The sequence below is a fragment of the Triticum aestivum genome, chromosome 1B (genome assembly GCF_018294505.1).
Source record: "Triticum aestivum cultivar Chinese Spring chromosome 1B, IWGSC CS RefSeq v2.1, whole genome shotgun sequence".
Classification (NCBI taxonomy): Eukaryota; Viridiplantae; Streptophyta; class Magnoliopsida; order Poales; family Poaceae; genus Triticum; species Triticum aestivum.
The window spans coordinates 4377789-4396599 of record NC_057795.1 but is presented as its reverse complement, the minus strand read 5'-3'; the positions used below and the strand labels follow the sequence as shown (position 1 = coordinate 4396599).

Genomic DNA, 18811 nt, shown 5'->3' with positions numbered 1-18811 from the left:
TTTGACACTTAAGTAACATAGGTTTTATTTATTGATTCCAAATGGCAACATAACTTTTGTTATCAACCAACACAACCACTTGGTCCACCATAGTTGAACATATAACCCCTCTTATATTCGAGAAATAAATTATTTGCTCTATAACAATCTGGCCTATCAACTAACTTGATCATGGGAATGCCAAAGAGGTCGGAAGAATGACCATTCGGATTGTAATTCTGAATGTGTTTGAAGTATGCAGATTTCTTATCATCATAATCGGGGAAGTGACCGCTACCCATTGGAGGACCATGTGCACTCTTCAAGTAATTCACGAATCCAGTCAAGGCTTGTATACGTGGTGCTCCGCGGCAAAGCTTATTTGGAAAATGTCCCAAGAATGATGGTTTTTGTAAATCGTGACGGTACACCACCCAATCTCCAGAATTTGGATCCTGTAATCAACAAGGGATTGATGACATTCGTGAACAATAAATTTCATTCTCAAGAAGAGCAGAAAATAAGTTGTTATTAGCAAGAATCTTGGGTGGCGTACAAGTTCCTAGATTTCAATGTTCCATATTTTTTAATAGAATAGAAAGCATGGTACTTAGTAACCATGTGAATTTATGCCTAACTAATTTTAAGATTCATAAAATCTATCTTTGTTAATTTTAATCCTTTATTCTTAAATAGTTGCAATCCACTACCTATTTTTCCTATTCAAGCAGCCATGCCACGTCAACTAGTCATACACGTTAGTTATAAGTTTACTTATCTTTCTATGTGTGCATCCATACCACATCAACAAGTCATGCATGTTCCTGGTAAGTTATATTTTCATATGTGCTTGTTTTTCCTATCCATGCAGTCCTACCATACCAAAAAGTCATGCATACCCCTCATAAATTACTGTTTTTGCATTTATTTTTTGTAGTCATGAATGGATTATGTGTTGGACACTCTGAGGATACCTATGTAGTTCATGTTTCACATTTTTGTTAGAAAAATGGAATTCTGTTAACTACAATCCAACTTTTTCTCTTTTGCAGTTGCTCTTATAGCATCTAATTTACACGTTTCATTCGATGATGTTGCTGCAGGAACACACATGTATCATCTAGTTATTGTAGAAATAGTAGCACATTTGTAGTAATCTCCAGAATGGGATAAATGGTGCACCTTGTTGAGGCTAAGCCTAACGTAGTGGTCTTGTTTGCCATAAATTGATGGAGGAGCAATGGCTTGTCCAGGCACCAGATTAGCTCGACTTGTAGAAACAAATCCTGGGCACTGCAAGTTGTAGCACCCCTTTGATTTCAAGTCCTTCTGAGCAATGAAAAAATAAAACATGCATTATTGTGGATGTAAAGAGACTATTACTTAGTCCAATAATGCCTCTAACTCCTACAATGGGGGACTGAGGACAAGAGACAATTCGTCTCGGGTATTAAAGAGGAGAATGTCTCATGGGTTTCAGAAGAGTAAATGTCTCGTGGGTTTCAGAAGAGGAAGAGGAACCGATGTGTGATTAAACCAGACGATTTAAATCATGTAATTCTTTTGATGAGGCGGCGGATTTGCTGAGTTGGATGGATGCATGTCGATGATGATGTGGATTCTGTGCATGTAGAGAGAATTGGTTGTAGTGGGGATTAACTTCTTAAGAATGTAAGATACAGAAAACTATATGGGAACCAGAATAATATATAACTTGTTAAAATGACATTGTTATACTTACGGTCCAATATGTAAAGAAGCGAATATCTCTGTTATGGTACAAAGAGGGGGAAATCTGCAAGCAAAACCTGATTATCAAATAGTAGTTTATTCAAAAGTATTTGAGTTTACCATAATGGGTGATATGTCTATACATGAATTCCAACTTGAATTAAGTTGTAGTTTCCTCCATCTTGACAATAGATCTGTAAGGATGCTCCAGATTCTTGAGAAGTTTCTTGATTTGGTGAAGCCCATATACTCATGTCAGCTCGAAGGCCGTAGAATTGTCCTGGCTCTGTGTGCCACATTGCATACTAGTGATAGAAAATTATATCTCAAATTAGTAAATAACCATAAAAATCTATAAAGAACGGCATAATAAACAAGTGAGGGTGTGCATTCTTGGCCTTCGTATGAGGTTCACCTACCAGACATTTACAATGGGGAATTTTTCATGCTATTTTTGAGTTAGTCTATATTTGTTTTCATAGCCCTTGTTGAGTATATCATACTGAATTTAGCTTCCTCCGCGGGGTGTGGTGTCTTTCCAACACAATTAGACCTTTGTGGTGATGCATGCAATGCTTTAGTTCATGTGCATTTTCGACAGTCTTACTTAGGTGCTTGGGCTCACATCTTATCTCCTCCTTGTGGCAGGGGTGAAACAAGATTTGATTCTCGCTCTGATAGGTGTGAAGCGTATTGCCAAGAAAGTTGGTATGTCAGTATAAGTCTCCAATAGAGTATGTCTTAAATGCCTTTGTGAATATGTTGTTCACGTTATTTTGATAGCATGCTTTGTATGTAAGGATCATAGCTTTCGCAGTATATAGGGCATCAAGCTTAGTTCATTTAGGTGTATGTCTTTTATTTGGTCTTTATGTACGACCTTGTCTCTTGGGCCATTGATCAGATTTTAGCTTGACCAACTATGATTTAGGTACATCATTAATGAATGTAGATTTCTACTACTTTTCTCCGTGGTTTAAATATGTGATGCTTATATTGAAAATACTTTGACTTTGCCTCTTGTGATCAACACTCACCAAGAAATCAACAAAACACCCCACATGAAAAGGTAAAGAGAGATATATACAGAGAATGCGGGAGAGTGTGTGTACATGAGAAATAATGCCGCTTCCTTCATCCATGATATTAGCTCTCCAAGGAAAATGAAAAGGTTTAGGTCTTAAAAGAGTGGTGTTCTGCAGAGGGAAATAATTTCATGAGTAATTAGCATATATAATTGATGTATAGAGTCTTTGAAAGATAAGTATTCGTTTCACATGTGTGTCCTACATTTTAGTTGGGCATATAAGTAACATAAAGTAGTTATGAATGATAAACACCAATAGTAATTATCAAGATTAAGTGGTCAAGTAGATACAACAATGGGATAATACATAAACCAATTGATAAAAAGTTGTATATATCAAAATCTAAAAGTAAAATATTGGTTACCTTCTCATTCGACTGCGGATTGACATCTACGTCTATCGATTCAACAGAGGTGAGGTGGAAAGTTATACACAAAAAGCATAGTAAGACCGCTATGACAACATAATCACCTCCCATTTGTATAGGTAATTGTGTTATTTTCAACGAAATAGTAACTATGTGATTCTTAACGTACTTGTATATTCTTTATAGAACACAACTTATATAGAATCGAGCCAGGTTCTTTCTTTAGAAAGTCATGCACTGAACATTTAATGGGTAGTCATCCGGTGAACTAATATTTCTAGAGTTGGGTATAAATCTATTGTTTAATTAATGTTCATTAAATATGGACTTGGTTTACATCCAATTAATGATTGCTCGATGACCTATCTTTTTATATGAATATAGATCAATTTATGCCAATAATCATTAACAATGGACTTGATTTACATCCAAAATATGGATGTACGAGGGCATATACAATGGTCTTATCTTAGAAGTGCCATATAGGATAATTGCAGAGGTGGAGGAGAGAGAAACCATAAGAAAAGACTTGCCTTCTCTTCATTAAGAGATGATCTCTTAGCAATAATTCTCTAACCACATAATTAGGAATATCTTGTTATTAGAGATAATACTAAGAGTAATACATTGTACATCATTTTTTGTTGTCTTCTCTAGATTACATGGGGGACATAAGATAAAACAATCTTATCAACCATTGTACATATCCTCATGATCTATATTTTCTTATATGAAAAAATAGGAATTGTGTCAATGTTTCTTAAGTGTGGAGCTGATTTACGTCTAGTGAATGTTTGGATATGAATATAGATAGATTTTTCATCAAATTTTATTTCTTAATGGAGTTGATTGACGCTTCCTCCATTTAATCCATATACCAGCTATGTTGAAGAGAGTTTCCATGATAATTGTGGGGAATTTGGGCTAATGTTAATATTACAACACCTACAGACATGGGATCATTGGCTGACCTGGCTACAAAAATATACTATATGTACCCCGATGACAATACCCATTTGTTGGAATGACTCACAAATTTCATAATTCGCCATTCATTGACTACAATCTAGGGCCAGGAAACCAAGATGATCCTCACGATCTCACAATGACAACACCAAGCCCAAATGCTTCCAAAGTTTTGCTAATATATTGCGAATAGAACATCTCCAATTTTAGAGACAAACATCAGTGAAAACATATCTATCCATTTTGAAGTTTAATTGTGTTTATTAAAAAATCTACTAATAGTTGTGATTAAGGAAAATTCCATGTGTTTCTTTACGTGTAGAAATGCATGGAGCCACAGGAGGACGCGCCGGTCAGGCAGAAAACTTGGAGCGACCATATCTTGTAGGTGGTCAAAAGTAGTCATGGAGACTAACCAGCTCCCAGGGACTTTGGGCTTTGCGGCCGTTCTAGCGGAGCAAGAAGAATGACAAATCATGGTACCTTCTGTGGTGGTGTTCCGGCCCTCGAGTTCAACGGTTGCGTCACCCCTGCTTGCCATCACGGTCACGTGTGACTCTAGATCTGTGCTTCCCTGTCGAGTTGGCGATGATGGATGAGTTGCGGCCTTGCGGGGGAATCGAGGGAAGAAGCTGCACAACATACAGTTTCGCCTATGGTCTTATAAAGGCATGTGTGGAGGGCAAAACAACGGCACGTCCCTCGAGAATTGCGCCGGTAACAAGGCGATGCGTGGAGTTCTAGCATGAGAAACAAGGACATACTTTCTGCTGTAAAAAACTTTAAGGATCCGTTGTAACAACTTTGGGCCCATGCCTGGCGTGAAGGGCTTCCAGGCGATCATTGACAAGGCACGACCCGACCCGTTTAATAGGCCTTTTTTTACTCATCCTACATATGTTTCTTTGGGCCATTTCAGGTATCCCGTCTAGACCTTGAGCCGTTTCCGGGCCATCATTTTGTGTGGTGTGGACTACTTGAGACCATCGTAATTGTGAGGTCCGCCATGGGCGCCAAATCGCAAAAAGCCTGGCACGCACACACATTTGACTGGAATTGCCTTCGCCAACCGCGAGAGCTATATCACAAATGATATATGTCGTTCTTTGCGAGTGTTACGACGTCAATCGCCTACAGGCGCGTCCAGCGGCCAGTCCATTGAGCGGAAGCATTCCCAACGGTTTTGGGAAGCTTTCAGATGTTTTTTCATCTCTGTGTTTTTTGCTTTTTTTACCAGGTTTCTATTTCTGCCTTTTCTTTTTCTTCTTTGGTTTTTTTCATTTTCCTTTCTCCTCTTTCACTTTTTCCTTTTTAAATATATGACACCAAAATAAAAGTTTTGTTTTTTAGTATTTTTTCTTCCAGGTTTTTTACCTTTTATGTTTAATTTTCTTTTCTTCTCTTTTATTATTTTAATTTCAAATTTTTCAATAAATGTTCAGAATTTCGAAAATGTTCACATTTTCGAAATAATATTTTTTTCACCAAAATATGTTTGGAATTTCAAATTCTGATCACAATTTCAAAAAAATTTAGAAAAGTTTTCACATTTCTAAAATTTTTCTGGAGACATCAAAAATTGTTTGCGATTTTCAAATATTGTTCACTGTATAACATAAAATGATCAATGTAGTTAAAAATTATTCACCGTATATTAAGAAAAGTTCATTGTACACAAATAAAATGTTCATTGCATATTAAATAATTCTTCAGTGTGTATTTTGTAAAGTTGTTCACCATATATTAAAAATATCTATTTTATATAAATAAAATGTTCATCATAATACATAATTAATTGTTAAGTGTGCATATTTAAAAAGTATTTTTTTTAGAATTTCGATTTTTTTCGTTTTTGATTTCATTTTTTGTGTGTTTTCAACATTTGTTCGTGTTTCAAAAGAGTTCACTTTTTAAAAAATATTCAAAATATCTTAAAGAATTTATCGTTTTAAAAAACGTTCAGAATTTTTAGTTTGCAAACATTAAAAAATTGCAATTATTGGACAAAAATAAAACGACCAACACTTGCTCGCGTTGGCTCGCTGATGCCACAGCGGTCACTCGCAGATGCTTGCTCCTGCTGACGGGTCAGACCTATTTATGGGTGACCCGCGAGGGACTCGTACGCTAGCGCTCGCTAAAAGCGATGGATAGAAGTGCAGACCAATATCTCGCCTACTGCAATACCTAACACAGTAGGTGAGCAGTAGGCCGAGCCGGTCCAATTAACATATATTCATGTGGTGTTGTGAAGTTTCTACACCAGTTCGTCGAACCTTCCACCCGTTTTTGGAAGGTTCCATGTAGTTTTTTCTTTTGTCTTTTACTAAGTTTTCCTTTGCGGGTGTCGTATGGTTCTTTTGCTTTTCCGTTCAGTTTTCATTTTTTTAAATACATGTCAGACTTTTTTTAGTACAGGTTCTACCTTTTTTATACACACTGAATATTTTTCAAATGCATGATGCACATTTTATAAAATCCGTCTTTGAACATGTTAACCATTTTCAAGTACATGTTTAACATTATTACAATGCACCTTGATAATTTTTTAAATACATGATGAATATTTTTTTAATACACACTGAATTTTGTTTTTCAATACACGTTGTACATTTTCCATATACATGCGAACATTTTTTTGATACATGTTGAGCATGGAAAAACTTGTTTTCCAATTTTTCATTAACATATTCTTTTGAACGTGTGAAGATTTTTAGATGTCACAAAATTTTATTGAGTGGTGTGATTTTTTTAAATTTATGCAAACAAATTGCACTGCATGAGCATTTTTTAAACTTGCGAACATTTTTTAAAACTGTGAGACCATAATTTTTTGACACTGCCCAAAACATTTTTATAGTACACGTTGAATATTCTTTTAAAACTACTAGTAAACCACGGCACTTATTTTGGAATGGATGATTTTTTTCTATAAATCTAAATATCTACAGTATATTTTACTGTGTTTCTCAGATGTATATGTTAGTGCAATTTTGGAATATAAGCATAAGTTAAAAAAAAGGGTGCTACGCGTCATTTGAAAAATCCTACCGCCTCGTGGGCCGTTAGATCTGGCTCAGTCTAGTAGCCGAGAAGCATCCTCTACTCTTGCAACATAAGCCGTGTTGCAGAAACATTTGCAACGGAGATTGTGTTGCCGAAATGTTTTGCAACAGAGATGATGTTGCGGAAACATTTTCAGATTTTTTTTGCAACAAAGGTCAAGTTGCAGAAAATTTATGTAACTGAGATAATTTCAAGAACTGCTGTTGCGGTTGAAGCTCGAGGAGGCGACAACTATGGACGCCGGTGCTCCTCCCGGGGCGACCGTGTCGGCATACTTGCCTGCGGCCTCGTCGGTGTGCTTGTCGACGGCGAGCCCCGATGGCGGTGGTCGGAGTAGCGTGACGAGGTCAGGAGGAACATGTGAGGTAACTACTCATGCTTGTCGGCAGCCTCGTCAACGTGCCTGTCGGCGGCCTCGTTGGCGCGCTTGCTAGCGGCGACCTTGTTGGCGTATTTGCTGGAGGCAGCGATTGGAGCAGCGCATGTGGACTTTGGTTTGAAGGGGAGCTCGGGGGGCAGGGGATCAAGATCCCGCAACACATCAGTTATTGCGGTGGGATATTGCAACAACTACTCGGTTGCAAAATTTAGTCTACGTAATACGTGGCTCCTGGGTCATCTGATTAAAATAAGATCCCACGGCTACTGAGATGGCGGACACATGCGTTGTTATCAGTCGGATGATTTGAATCATTTAAAAAAAAAGCCTCAGAACTGCGGGAAAAGAAAAGCCTGTAATGGGCGTCGAGGCCGTCGGAGCACTTTCAAGTTGCGCTGCCTGGAAGCCGCAACGGCCGACCGCGAGCTTCGTGTAGGATTTCGTGGAAGCATTCCTACTAGATCATAAGTTCCACTGCCGCAAGGCTCTATAGCCACCAAAAATCAATCTAGACCCCATTCCGGCACCCTGCCGGAGGGGGGAATCATCTCCGGTGGCCATCTTCATCATCCCAGCGGCCACCACGATGAGGAGGGAGTAGTCCACCCTCGGGGTTGAGGGTTTGTACCAGTAGCTATGTGTTTGATCTCTCTCTCTCTCTCTCTTGTGATCTATATCATGGGCTTTGTTAATATAGTCGGATCATATGATGTTTCTCCCTTCTATACTCTTGTTGTGATGAATTGAGTCTTTACCCTTCGAAGTTTTGTCTTGTCGGATTGAATATTCAGAGAATAGAACACATGATGTATGTCTTGCGGTATGAATACTTGAGGTGACAATGAGGTATCATATTGATTCACTTGATATGCGTCTTGGCATTCAACTCGCGGATTCCCGCGGTGATATTGGAGTAATCTATGCATAGGGTTGATGCACGTTTTTATTATCTTTTCTCTGACGAAAACTTTGGGGTCTCTTTATAGTTCTTTGTGTGGATTGAGTATTATGAATATGAATTTGCTTTGGTGTTATTCTAGTATGAACTCTAGGATAGATCAAACAGAAAAAATAGCTTTGTGTTATTTTAGTACGAACTCTTGAATAGATCGAAAGGAAAGAATAGCTTTGAGGTGGTTTCATGCCCTACAAACAATTCCTATCTTTTGTTCTCCGTTAATAGGAACTCGGGAGTGATTCTTTATTGCACTTTGAGGGATAATCATATGATCCAACTATGTTAGCATTGCTGAGAGGTTGCACTAGTGAAAGTACGGACCATATGCCTCATTTTTAAGCATTGCAATATCGTTTTTGTGCCCGTTTACTATTTGCTACCTTGCTGTTTAATTTATTCAGATTATAAAATATATTTCTACCATCAATATTACACTTTTATCACCATCTCTTCGCCGAACTAGTGCACCTATACAATTTTCCATTGTATTGGGTGTGTTGGGGACACAAGAGATTTCTTGTATTTGGTTGCATGATCGTTTGAGAGAGACCATCTTCATCCTACACCTCTCATGGATTGATAAACGTTAGGTCATCCACTTGAGGGAAAATTGCTACTGTCCTACAAAATTCTGCGCTTGGAGGCCCAACACGTGTCTACAAGAATAAAGTTGCGTAGTAGACACCAAGCTCTTTTCTGTTGCCGGGGACGTGATGGCATTAAGGTATATCTTTAGATATTGCAACTGAATCTTTTAGTTTCTTGTTTTATCACTAGTTCGGTTAAAAAAAGAAAACTACAAAAAAATGGAATTTAAGTTGCATCATATTATTGATCATCTTTATGATATCTTTCTTGAAAATGATGGATCGGAAAATTGTGCTCAATTGTTAGAAGAAGAAGTCAATAAAATCTTTGGCACAAAATATTTGAATGATGATCATGATTGCAATGTTGTTGGTATGAATTCTTTGAATATCCATGATGCTAATGATATGCAAAGCTACAAGCTTGGGGATGCTATATTTGATGAAGATGATATTTTTACTCCCCCAAGTTTTGATGAGAAAATTTATTATGATGATTGCAAGCCTTCTATTTGTGATGATTTTATTAATGAAAGTGGATTTGGAGATGTCATGACTTTATTTAATGATGAGTCCACTATTTTGGGAGAGGTTTTGATTGATTTTGACAATGAAGTTGCTATCTATGATGATTATGGTGATGACATGTCTGGTATAAAGAATAATGATAACCATGAAACTTTTCATCATGATTTTAATTTTCAATCACATGATAGTTATTTTGTTGAGTTTGCTCCCACTACTATTGATGAGAATAAATTTGCTTGTGTGGAGAGTAATAAATTTTCTATGCTTGTGGATCATGAAAAGAATGCTTTATGTGATAGTTATATTGTTGAATTCATTCATGATGCCACTGGAAATTATTATTAAGGAGGAATATATGCTCGTAGGAATTGCAATAATATCAAGTTTCCTCTCTATGTGTTGAAAATCTTGAAGTTATGTTTATTTTGCCTTCCTATGCTAGTTGATTCTTGCTCCCAAGAGTTATTTGCTCACAAAATCCCTATGCATAGGAAGTGGGTTAGACTTAAATGTTCTTGCCTTGTGTTTCATGATGCTCTTGTTATGTTTCAATTCTTATGTTTTATGCGAGCATCATTGAAATCATCATGCCTAGCTAAAAGGCATAAAAGAAAAGCGCTTGTTGGGAGACAATTACCTACTGTTTTTGTGCGTTGACATTATTAGGCTACTGTAGTAATCATGTTTTATAGCTTTTGTTCCAATAAAGTGCCAAGTAAAGCCCTTAGGATCTTCTTGGGTGATAGTTGTTTGATCTTGCTGAAAACAGAAACTTTTGCACTCACAAAAATAATTTTCATAAATCGCAGAAACGTGATTTTGCTATGTTTCTTTTTGCAGAAGATTAATATACAAATTTCTCAGGTTTTCCTAATGTTTCAGAATTTTTGGAGTAGCAGAAGTATGGTAGTTATCCAGATTACTACAGACTATTCTGTTTTTGACAGATTCTGTTTTCAATGCACAATTTGCTTGTTTTCTAGTTTCTATGGCTTATATTGCTCAATATAAATTGTGGAAATGATATGATACAGTCGGCATTGTATGAAAAAATTTATGAATCTTGTCTTTGATAGTACCAAAGTGAAATGGTTTGCTCTTTATCATACTAACCTATCTCACGAAGTCCCGTTAAGTTTTGTGTGATTGAAGTTTTCAATATTTGGGTGAGATGTCGATATGAGGAGAATAAGGAGTGAAAATACCCTAAGATTGGGGATTCTAAAGGCACCCCAAGTCAATATCCAAGGAAGATCCAAGCAACTAAGCTTGGGGATGCTCCGGAAGGCATCCCCTCTTTCGTCTCCAACATTATCGGTAACCTCACTTGGAGCTATATTTTTATTCGTCACATGATATGTGTTTTGCTTGGAGCGTCATTTTATTTTGCTAGGATTTGCTTTATGTTATTTAGAATAATATTTTGCGTCTTTATTTTCAATAAAAATGTCAAGGATAGCCTTTACCATGCTTATTTTGCAAGTTTACATGTTGCTGTTTGAAAACAGAAAGTTTACCGCTGTTGCAAACTTTTCCTTGAAAAGTCAGAATATGATAAAATGTTGAAACATTTTGCATAGTAAGCTCTGTAAATTTTCTACAGTGTGGTAAAATTTCATAATTTTTGGAGTTAGGGAAGTATTGATACTCTTGCATTCTTTACAGACTGTACTGTTTTGGCAGATTGCTGTTATGTTTGCATTGTTTGAATATGTTTGCTTATTTAATGATTCTATTTGAGGATAGAAGTATTAAATATGCAGAGGCATTTAGTATGCAATGTTGAATAATAATTTTAGTGATTTGCTACAGTAGAGAATGATAAGGTTTTTGCATTGGTTTATACTAACTTATCTCACGTGTTCTTGTTGAGTTTTTTGTGGATGAAGTTTTTTGAAGATTTAGGGAAACCGTGATATGAGAGGAATTAAGGAGACACAAAAGCTCAAGCTTGGGGATGCCCAAGGCATCCCAATATAATATTTCAAGAAGTCTCAAGCATCTAAGCTTAGGGATGCCCCGGTAGCCATCCCACCTTTCTTTCACAATTATCGGTTAGTATTGGTTGAGCCTAAGTTTTTGCTTCTTCACATGATGTGTGTTATCCTTGAAGTGTCATTTCATTTTGTTTTTGCTTGCTATTTTAATAAAATACATAGATCTGAAACTTTTAAATAAGAGAGAGTCCTCACATAGCTATTTATTTACTTAACTACTCGCATGATCTTCACGTTTATCTTTTTGGAGTAGTTTGTCATTTACTCTTGTGCTTCACTTATATCCTATGAGTAAATTGTTGAATAAATTGAATGCCATGAAGTTGAAATCATATCATTCCTAGTGGTAGCTTCACATTTGGGTTTAGAAAGTGAAACCTTTTGAGGCTTGACAATCACAATATTGGTCATACAAGCAATTCACAAATAATTAGTATAAGGAAGAGAACTTTCACATGCAAATACACTATCATGGAAATATTTTGTTATTGTGAGCCCCCATCAAAATATTATATGCCAAAATTATGGACGTTGGACAAGGAAGACAACATAATGATTTATGTTTGTTCATATTCACATAGAAGTTATATTGTCATAGATCCTTCAACATGTGGTGCTTGCCCCCCATCTTTGCTAGCCAAAAATTCCGCACCAAGTAGAGATACTACTTGTGCATCCAGAAACCCTTAAATCCAAATCTTATCTTCAAGAGTCCACCATACCTACCTAAGGATTGAGCAAGCTCCTTCAAGTAAGTTGTCATCAGTGCAATAAGGCAATAAAAATTGCTTCTAAAAGTGAGATCATTTAGTGTAAGAGAAAATTGAGCGTTGTACGAACTTGGATGGCAAAGAATAAAAGGGACAGACTGCATAATAAAGGTTGCCATCTTAAGGGGCAATACAACGTGACGTTTTTTGCACTAAGGGATTGAGCATACAAACAAATAAGCGCATGGCAACCTCTGCTTCCCTCCACGAAGGGCCTATTTTTTACTTTTCAGTATTTACTTTTATGCAAAGAGTCAAAGTTTTTCTCTCTATTCCTTTTTATTTTTCTCCTTTGGCAAGCATCATGTGGTAAGGAAAGATCTAGGCATATATGTCCAGTTGAATATGGGTAGCATGAGTTATTATTGTTGACATCACCCTTGAGGTGAATACATTGGGAGGCAAAACAATAAGCCCCTATGCCCTATCTTTCTATGTGTCCGGTTGAAACGTTTTTCTCATGTGTATGCGGTGAGTGTTAGCAATAATAGAAGACTATATGATGGTTGAGAATGTGGAGCTCTTACTTAAACTCTGTTGAATAAGTTGAATTGCAATTCCTTGGTGACTAAGAACATAGGTTGTTGAGTTTCAAGAGAATTCATTGTATGAACCTTAACATGTGAATTGGTTGCCACTATAACATGAGAAGGTTTATGAGAAAGAATTGTTGTTATGATGCTAGGAAAAGTGATTGAAATTTTCACTGACCAAACTTATGCACTTTGCTAGCATTCACACATCATAATTATTACTTTTATCATTTACCTACTTGAGGACGAGTAGGAATTAATCTTGGGGATGCTGATATGTCTCTAACGTATCTATAATTTATGAGTATTCATGCTGTTTTATTATCATTCTTGGATGTTTTACAATCATTTTATAGCAACTTTATATCATTTTTGGGACTAACCTACTGACCCAGTGCCCAGTGCCAGTTGTTGTTTTTTGCTTGTTTTTCACATCGTAGGAAATCAATATCAAACGGATTCCAAACGCAACGAAACTTTACGGAAATTTTTTCTGGACCAGAAGGAAACCAATGGGCCTAAGCTGCACCTGGGGGTGCCTCGAGGGGGGCACAACCCACTAGGGCGCGCCAGGGCCCCCTGGCGCGCTCAGGTGGGTTGTGCCCACCTCGGTGGCCCCCCGCACCCCTTCTTTGCACTATAAATTCCCTAATATTCCGAAACCCATCGGGGTAATCCTATATCAGAAGTTCCGCCGCCGAAAGGCTCTGTAGCCACCAAAACCCAGTCAGGACCCTGTTCCGGCACCCTGTTGGAGGGGGGAATCATCTCCGGTGGCCATCTTCATCATCCCAGCGGCGACCACGATGAGGAGGGAGTAGTCCACCCTCGGGGCTGAGGGTTTGTACCAGTAGCTATGTGTTTGATCTCTCTCTCTCTCTCGTGATCTATATCATGGGCTTTGTTAATATAGTCGGATCATATGATGTTTCTCCCCTCTATACTCTTGTTGTGATGAATTGAGTCTTTACCCTGTGAAGTTTTGTCTTGTCGGATTGAATATTCAGAGAATAGAACACATGATGTATGTCTTGCGGTATGAATACTTGAGGTGATGATGAGGTATCATATTGATCCACTTGATATGTGTCTTGGCATTCAACTCGCGGATTCCCGCGGTGGGGTAATCTATGCATAGGGGTTGATGCACGTTTTTATTATCTTTTCTCCGACGGAAACTTTGGGATCTCTTTATAGTTCTTTGTGTGGATTGAGTATTATGAATATGAATTTTCTTTGGTGTTATTCTAGTACGAACTCTAGTATAGATCGAGCGGAAAAAATAGCTTTGTGTTATTTTAGTATGAACTCTTGAATAGATCAAACGGAAAGAATAGCTTTGAGGTGGTTTCGTGCCCTACAAACAATTCCTATCTTTTGTTCTCCGCTAATAGGAACTCAGGAGTGATTCTTTATTGCACTTTGAGGGATAATCATATGATCCAACTATGTTAGCATTGTTGAGAGGTTGCACTAGTGAAAGTACGGACCCTAGGCCTCATTTTTAAGCATTGCAATACCGTTTTTGTGCCCGTTTACTATTTGCTACCTTGCTGTTTTTATTTATTCAGATTATAAAAATATATTTCTACCATCAATATTACAGTTTTATCACCATCTCTTCGCCGAACTAGTGCACCTATACAATTTGCCATTGTATTGGGTGTGTTGGGGACACAAGAGATTTCTTGTATTTGGTTGCAGGGTCGTTTGAGAGAGACCGTCTTCATCCTATACCTCTCACGGATTGATAAACCTTAGGTCATCCACTTGAGGGAAAATTGCTACTGTCCTACAAAACTCTGCGTTTGGAGGCCCAACACGTGTCTACAAGAATAAAGCTGTATAGTAGACATCAGTAGCCGAGTCATAACTCGTGAAGAAGCCATTGGGTGGACTGCTGGAATACTCGCCACAGAAGATTCATCAGAATCTGCATGTGACACAACTGGCGAATCTGTCATCTCATGCTCATGAGATCTTGTAGTCGCTGGTGTGGCCACCTCCTCTGTACACACACGGGTGCCAACCGACCGAGCCGGCGTAGCAGATCCGCTGCCTGACCGCTGTTGCAGGCGCACGTGGGGCGAAGGGGATCGACCCGACTGTTGGTCCCGCCTGGTGCAGATGTGGAGGCGCGGGAGTGGCCCGACCGCGGGTCTACCCTGGAGCTGGCATGAGCGCGGTCTGAGGGAGATCTGCTCGCGCGATCCAAGGACTAAACACGCTAAGGAGTTCCAGGCGCTGCCGGATCGCCTTTGTTATTCGTGCCAGGTTCGTCTTCTTCTCCAGCATGCAATATAGGGTCAAATTGAGCTATATTTTCGAGATTTTGATTGTTTTGAGCACCATTTTCTCCAAGGACCTGCACAGGCAATAGAGAAGAAACCAGTACCAGCAGAAATATCATCACGTTGATTAGTACAATCATCGCCCCCATGATCAAAAGACCGAAGATGTGAAGGGAGATGAAGAATTTCCTTGCGGAGAAGTGCACCGGCATTGGGATGAAGAGAGGCAAAGGGAAACACAGACTCATCAAAAACAACATCTCTAGATATGTAGACGCTACCAGTAGGAACATCAAGACATTTGATCCCTTTATGCATGGGGCTATAGCCTAAAAAGACACACTTTTTTGGAGCGGAAAGCGAGTTTCCGTGTGTTGTAGGGTCTAAGATTGGGCCAACACGCACAACCAAAAATACGAAGAGATGTGTAATTGGGTGTGACACCAAGAAGTCGTGTAATGGGTGTTTCAAGTTTGATAACTTTACTTGGAAGCAAATTGATAAGATATGTGGCAGTTAAAAACGCTTCCTCCCAGAATTTAAGTGGTATGGATGCATTTGCTAGCAATGCTAGCCCCATATCAACTATGTGACGGTGCTTTCTTTCAGCATATCCGTTTTGTTGGTGAGCATGAGGACAAGAGACATGATGTGACAAACCAAGCTTTTGGAAGAAAGAGTTTAATTTTTCATACTCACCACCCCAGTCAGTTTTCATAGCAATGATCTTGGAGTTTAGTTTGCGTTCAAGAAGATTTTGGAAATTGATAAAGACTTGGAATACATCAGACCGTTTCTTCAATAAGTAAATCCAAGTAAATTTACTAAAGTCATCAATAAAGCTTACATAGTAAGAAAATCTACCAACTGAAGTTGGAGCTGGCCCCCATACATCTGAAAATAAGTTGGAGAGGAGCAGTAGACACACTAATAGAGATGGGGTAAGGTAATTGATGACTTTTTGCTTGTTGACACGGATCACAAACTGACTCAATACTATTCTCATAAGAGAGTTTATTTTTGCTAAGAACATATTTAACTATGGCTGAAGATGGATGACCTAAACGACTATGCCACCTTGATGATGATGGCTTGGTGACAATGTTTGCTTGCTTATTGGACCAGGAAGAATAAGATGATGATATGAGTGGGTAGAGGCCTCCCTCGCACTGTCCTCTAAGAATGATTCTCCTTGTTCTCAAGTCCTTAACCAAGGAAAAATAAGGATAGAATTCTATAAGAACATTGTTATCAAGAGTGAATCTATGAACGGAAACAAGATTTTTGGATGTTTGAGCAACATGCAAGACATCTTTCAAGTGCAAATTTTTCATGGGGTTTTTGACAATTGAACTACCAATATGTGTGATATTCATACCAGAACCGCTTGCCGTGCAAATTTGGTCGCTCCATTGTATTTCTCCCGCATTGTTAACTTGTCAAGTTCTCCTGTGATATGATTTGTTGTTGCATTGTCGGCATACCAGTTGGTGTCCACGCCATAGGAGACAACATGCGCCTCCTTCTCTTCTTGATCGTTCTCTGCATAGCGCCACCAGCAAACACATGCACCTCCCGGATGATGTCTTTAGCATATCTAACATTCAGGATAGTCATGTTGCTGCTCGTGCACCAGTTGTTGTTGTTGCTGTCGAGGACGTCCCCTGAAGCTGCCGCCTCCATTGGCAGGAGAGGGCTGGCGGTCACCGCGATCACCACGGCCGCGCCCCTGCCTCCTTGCCCGCGAGACCTGCCGCGGGACTGACCACGACCTCTGTAGACCGTGTTTGCAGATGAATGAAAACCGCCTAAGGACGAGTCGCCTAGCATCTCCATCCTTTGATCAAAGGCAGATATTTGCGTGAAGAGATCATCCGCAGTGATAGTGCCCTTGACAGCGCCAATTGCCGCCACCACAGAGTCGTAGTCGCGGTCCAGCCCTGCAAGGATATAATCCACCATCTCCGGATCAGATACGGGACGCCCAACAGCAGCTAGTTCATCCCCAAGGCTCCTCATCTTCGTCATGTACGCCGAGCTTGACATGGTGCCCTTCTTGGTATTGGTGATTGCAATTCTCAGATTGGTAATCCGGGACTGCGACTGCGTGGCGAAGAGGTTTGTGACTGTTGTCCAGAGCTCGAAGGTGGAATCCTTCCCGCGACCTGCGCGAGAATCTCTGGAGACATGGAGTTGAGGAGATATGATAGGACCTGCTGGTCTTTAGCGATCCAGGTCCCGTACAGGGGATTCGGCTCTAGGGCCATGGTCTTGTCCGCCTTTGTGATCTCCACCATCCTGGCGGAGCAGCGTCAGAATTGTCCAGGAGCCCCGTGACCTGCGCACCTCGCAGGGCTGGGAGAACCTGCGTCTTCCAGAGGATATAGTTCCCTCTTGCAAGCTTCCCAGATGGCGAGGTTGAGGGCGATGCCGGCTGAGAAAGACATGGAGATGATGATGTGTGATCTAGGGTTTTGGTATGTGGCTAGATGTATGGGAAGAGGTGGCTCCGATGACCATGTAGGATTTCATGGAAGCGTTCCTACTCCCTTGATTGGAGCTGCGTGAGTTTATATATTGATGAGGCCGAAGCCCTTGCCTTAGCGTACAAGGAGAGATACAAGAGTTTGGTTACAACACGAGATAAGGGAAGAAGCTGAGGTTACAATGATATGTTCTAACACTCCGTCCCCGCCGGCGAGCGACTGCGGCGTCCGCTCGTCCGCAATGCCACCGACCACGTCTGCCACCTCTTCTCTCCGCTATTCTACATCGAGATCGCCTACTCAGGGCCTCAGTCTAATGCCCGACATGTGCCTCCGCTCTAAAAAAAAGGTCGCCAACTCCCTCGACCCCTCAGGCCAGTAGTTGCTGTCTTGTTCTCCAAATCCTACAACTTCCGTTGATTGATGAACAAAACTGTTGATTGTTGCTGGTTTGTTGCTGATTTTGGTAGTTTGAGCTCCGATTTCAGGGCAGCACACCACCTGTTCGATGAAATGCCCACAAGGCGCCACATCAACGTCTTCTTCTCCTCTCTTCCCGGCAGCTCGCTGGTCGACACTGCCATCCATCACTATTGACAAGAAACCATCTAAAATTTTGTCTGAGAAGGTATAGCTAAATCTTGAATCTAGTCCAAGTGCTTTCATACACCTTTAGATTTTTTTCCTCCTATAAAATAATAGGTAAAATGTTGCGTTCTTATCCGCTTTAGGTTACTGCTGATGCTGATCTCGAACACTTGCAAGTTCTTAACATGGACAAGGCACAAGCTGAATGCTATTGTTACTCCATGCTCCAAGCCTTACTTAAGTGGAGCTAATCATCTTGTTGCATTTAGTCATCTTTCTATTATCAGTCGAGTGCTCCAATCTTTACACTCCATGTCACCATGTGTGCTTTCCCTACAGCTATGAGGGGCAGCGGGATTTGTTCTACAACCAAACTTACACACTAGAGGGAATTAAATGTGGTCAGCATACTGATGTTGCCTTCGTTTCCTGTCTAGTTCATGTTATATTTTGATTCTAGCTCCCAAATTTAGGTGGAAGTGCCATTCATTCAACAG

At 39.5% G+C, this 18811-nt stretch overlaps 1 protein-coding gene across 1 annotated transcript; it reads right to left on the bottom strand.

Moving 5' to 3' along the window:
* On the bottom strand, positions 1-3276 carry LOC123083468 (uncharacterized). Its single transcript, XM_044505509.1, has 6 exons — positions 3163-3276; positions 2823-2906; positions 1854-2015; positions 1721-1774; positions 1162-1308; positions 1-434 (listed from the first exon to the last, which is right to left on the bottom strand). The coding sequence occupies exons 1-6, from the start codon at positions 3274-3276 to the stop codon at positions 63-65; spliced, it is 933 nt and encodes a 310-aa protein (XP_044361444.1). The 3' UTR covers positions 1-62.
* Positions 3277-18811: the final 15535 nt, after the last annotated feature.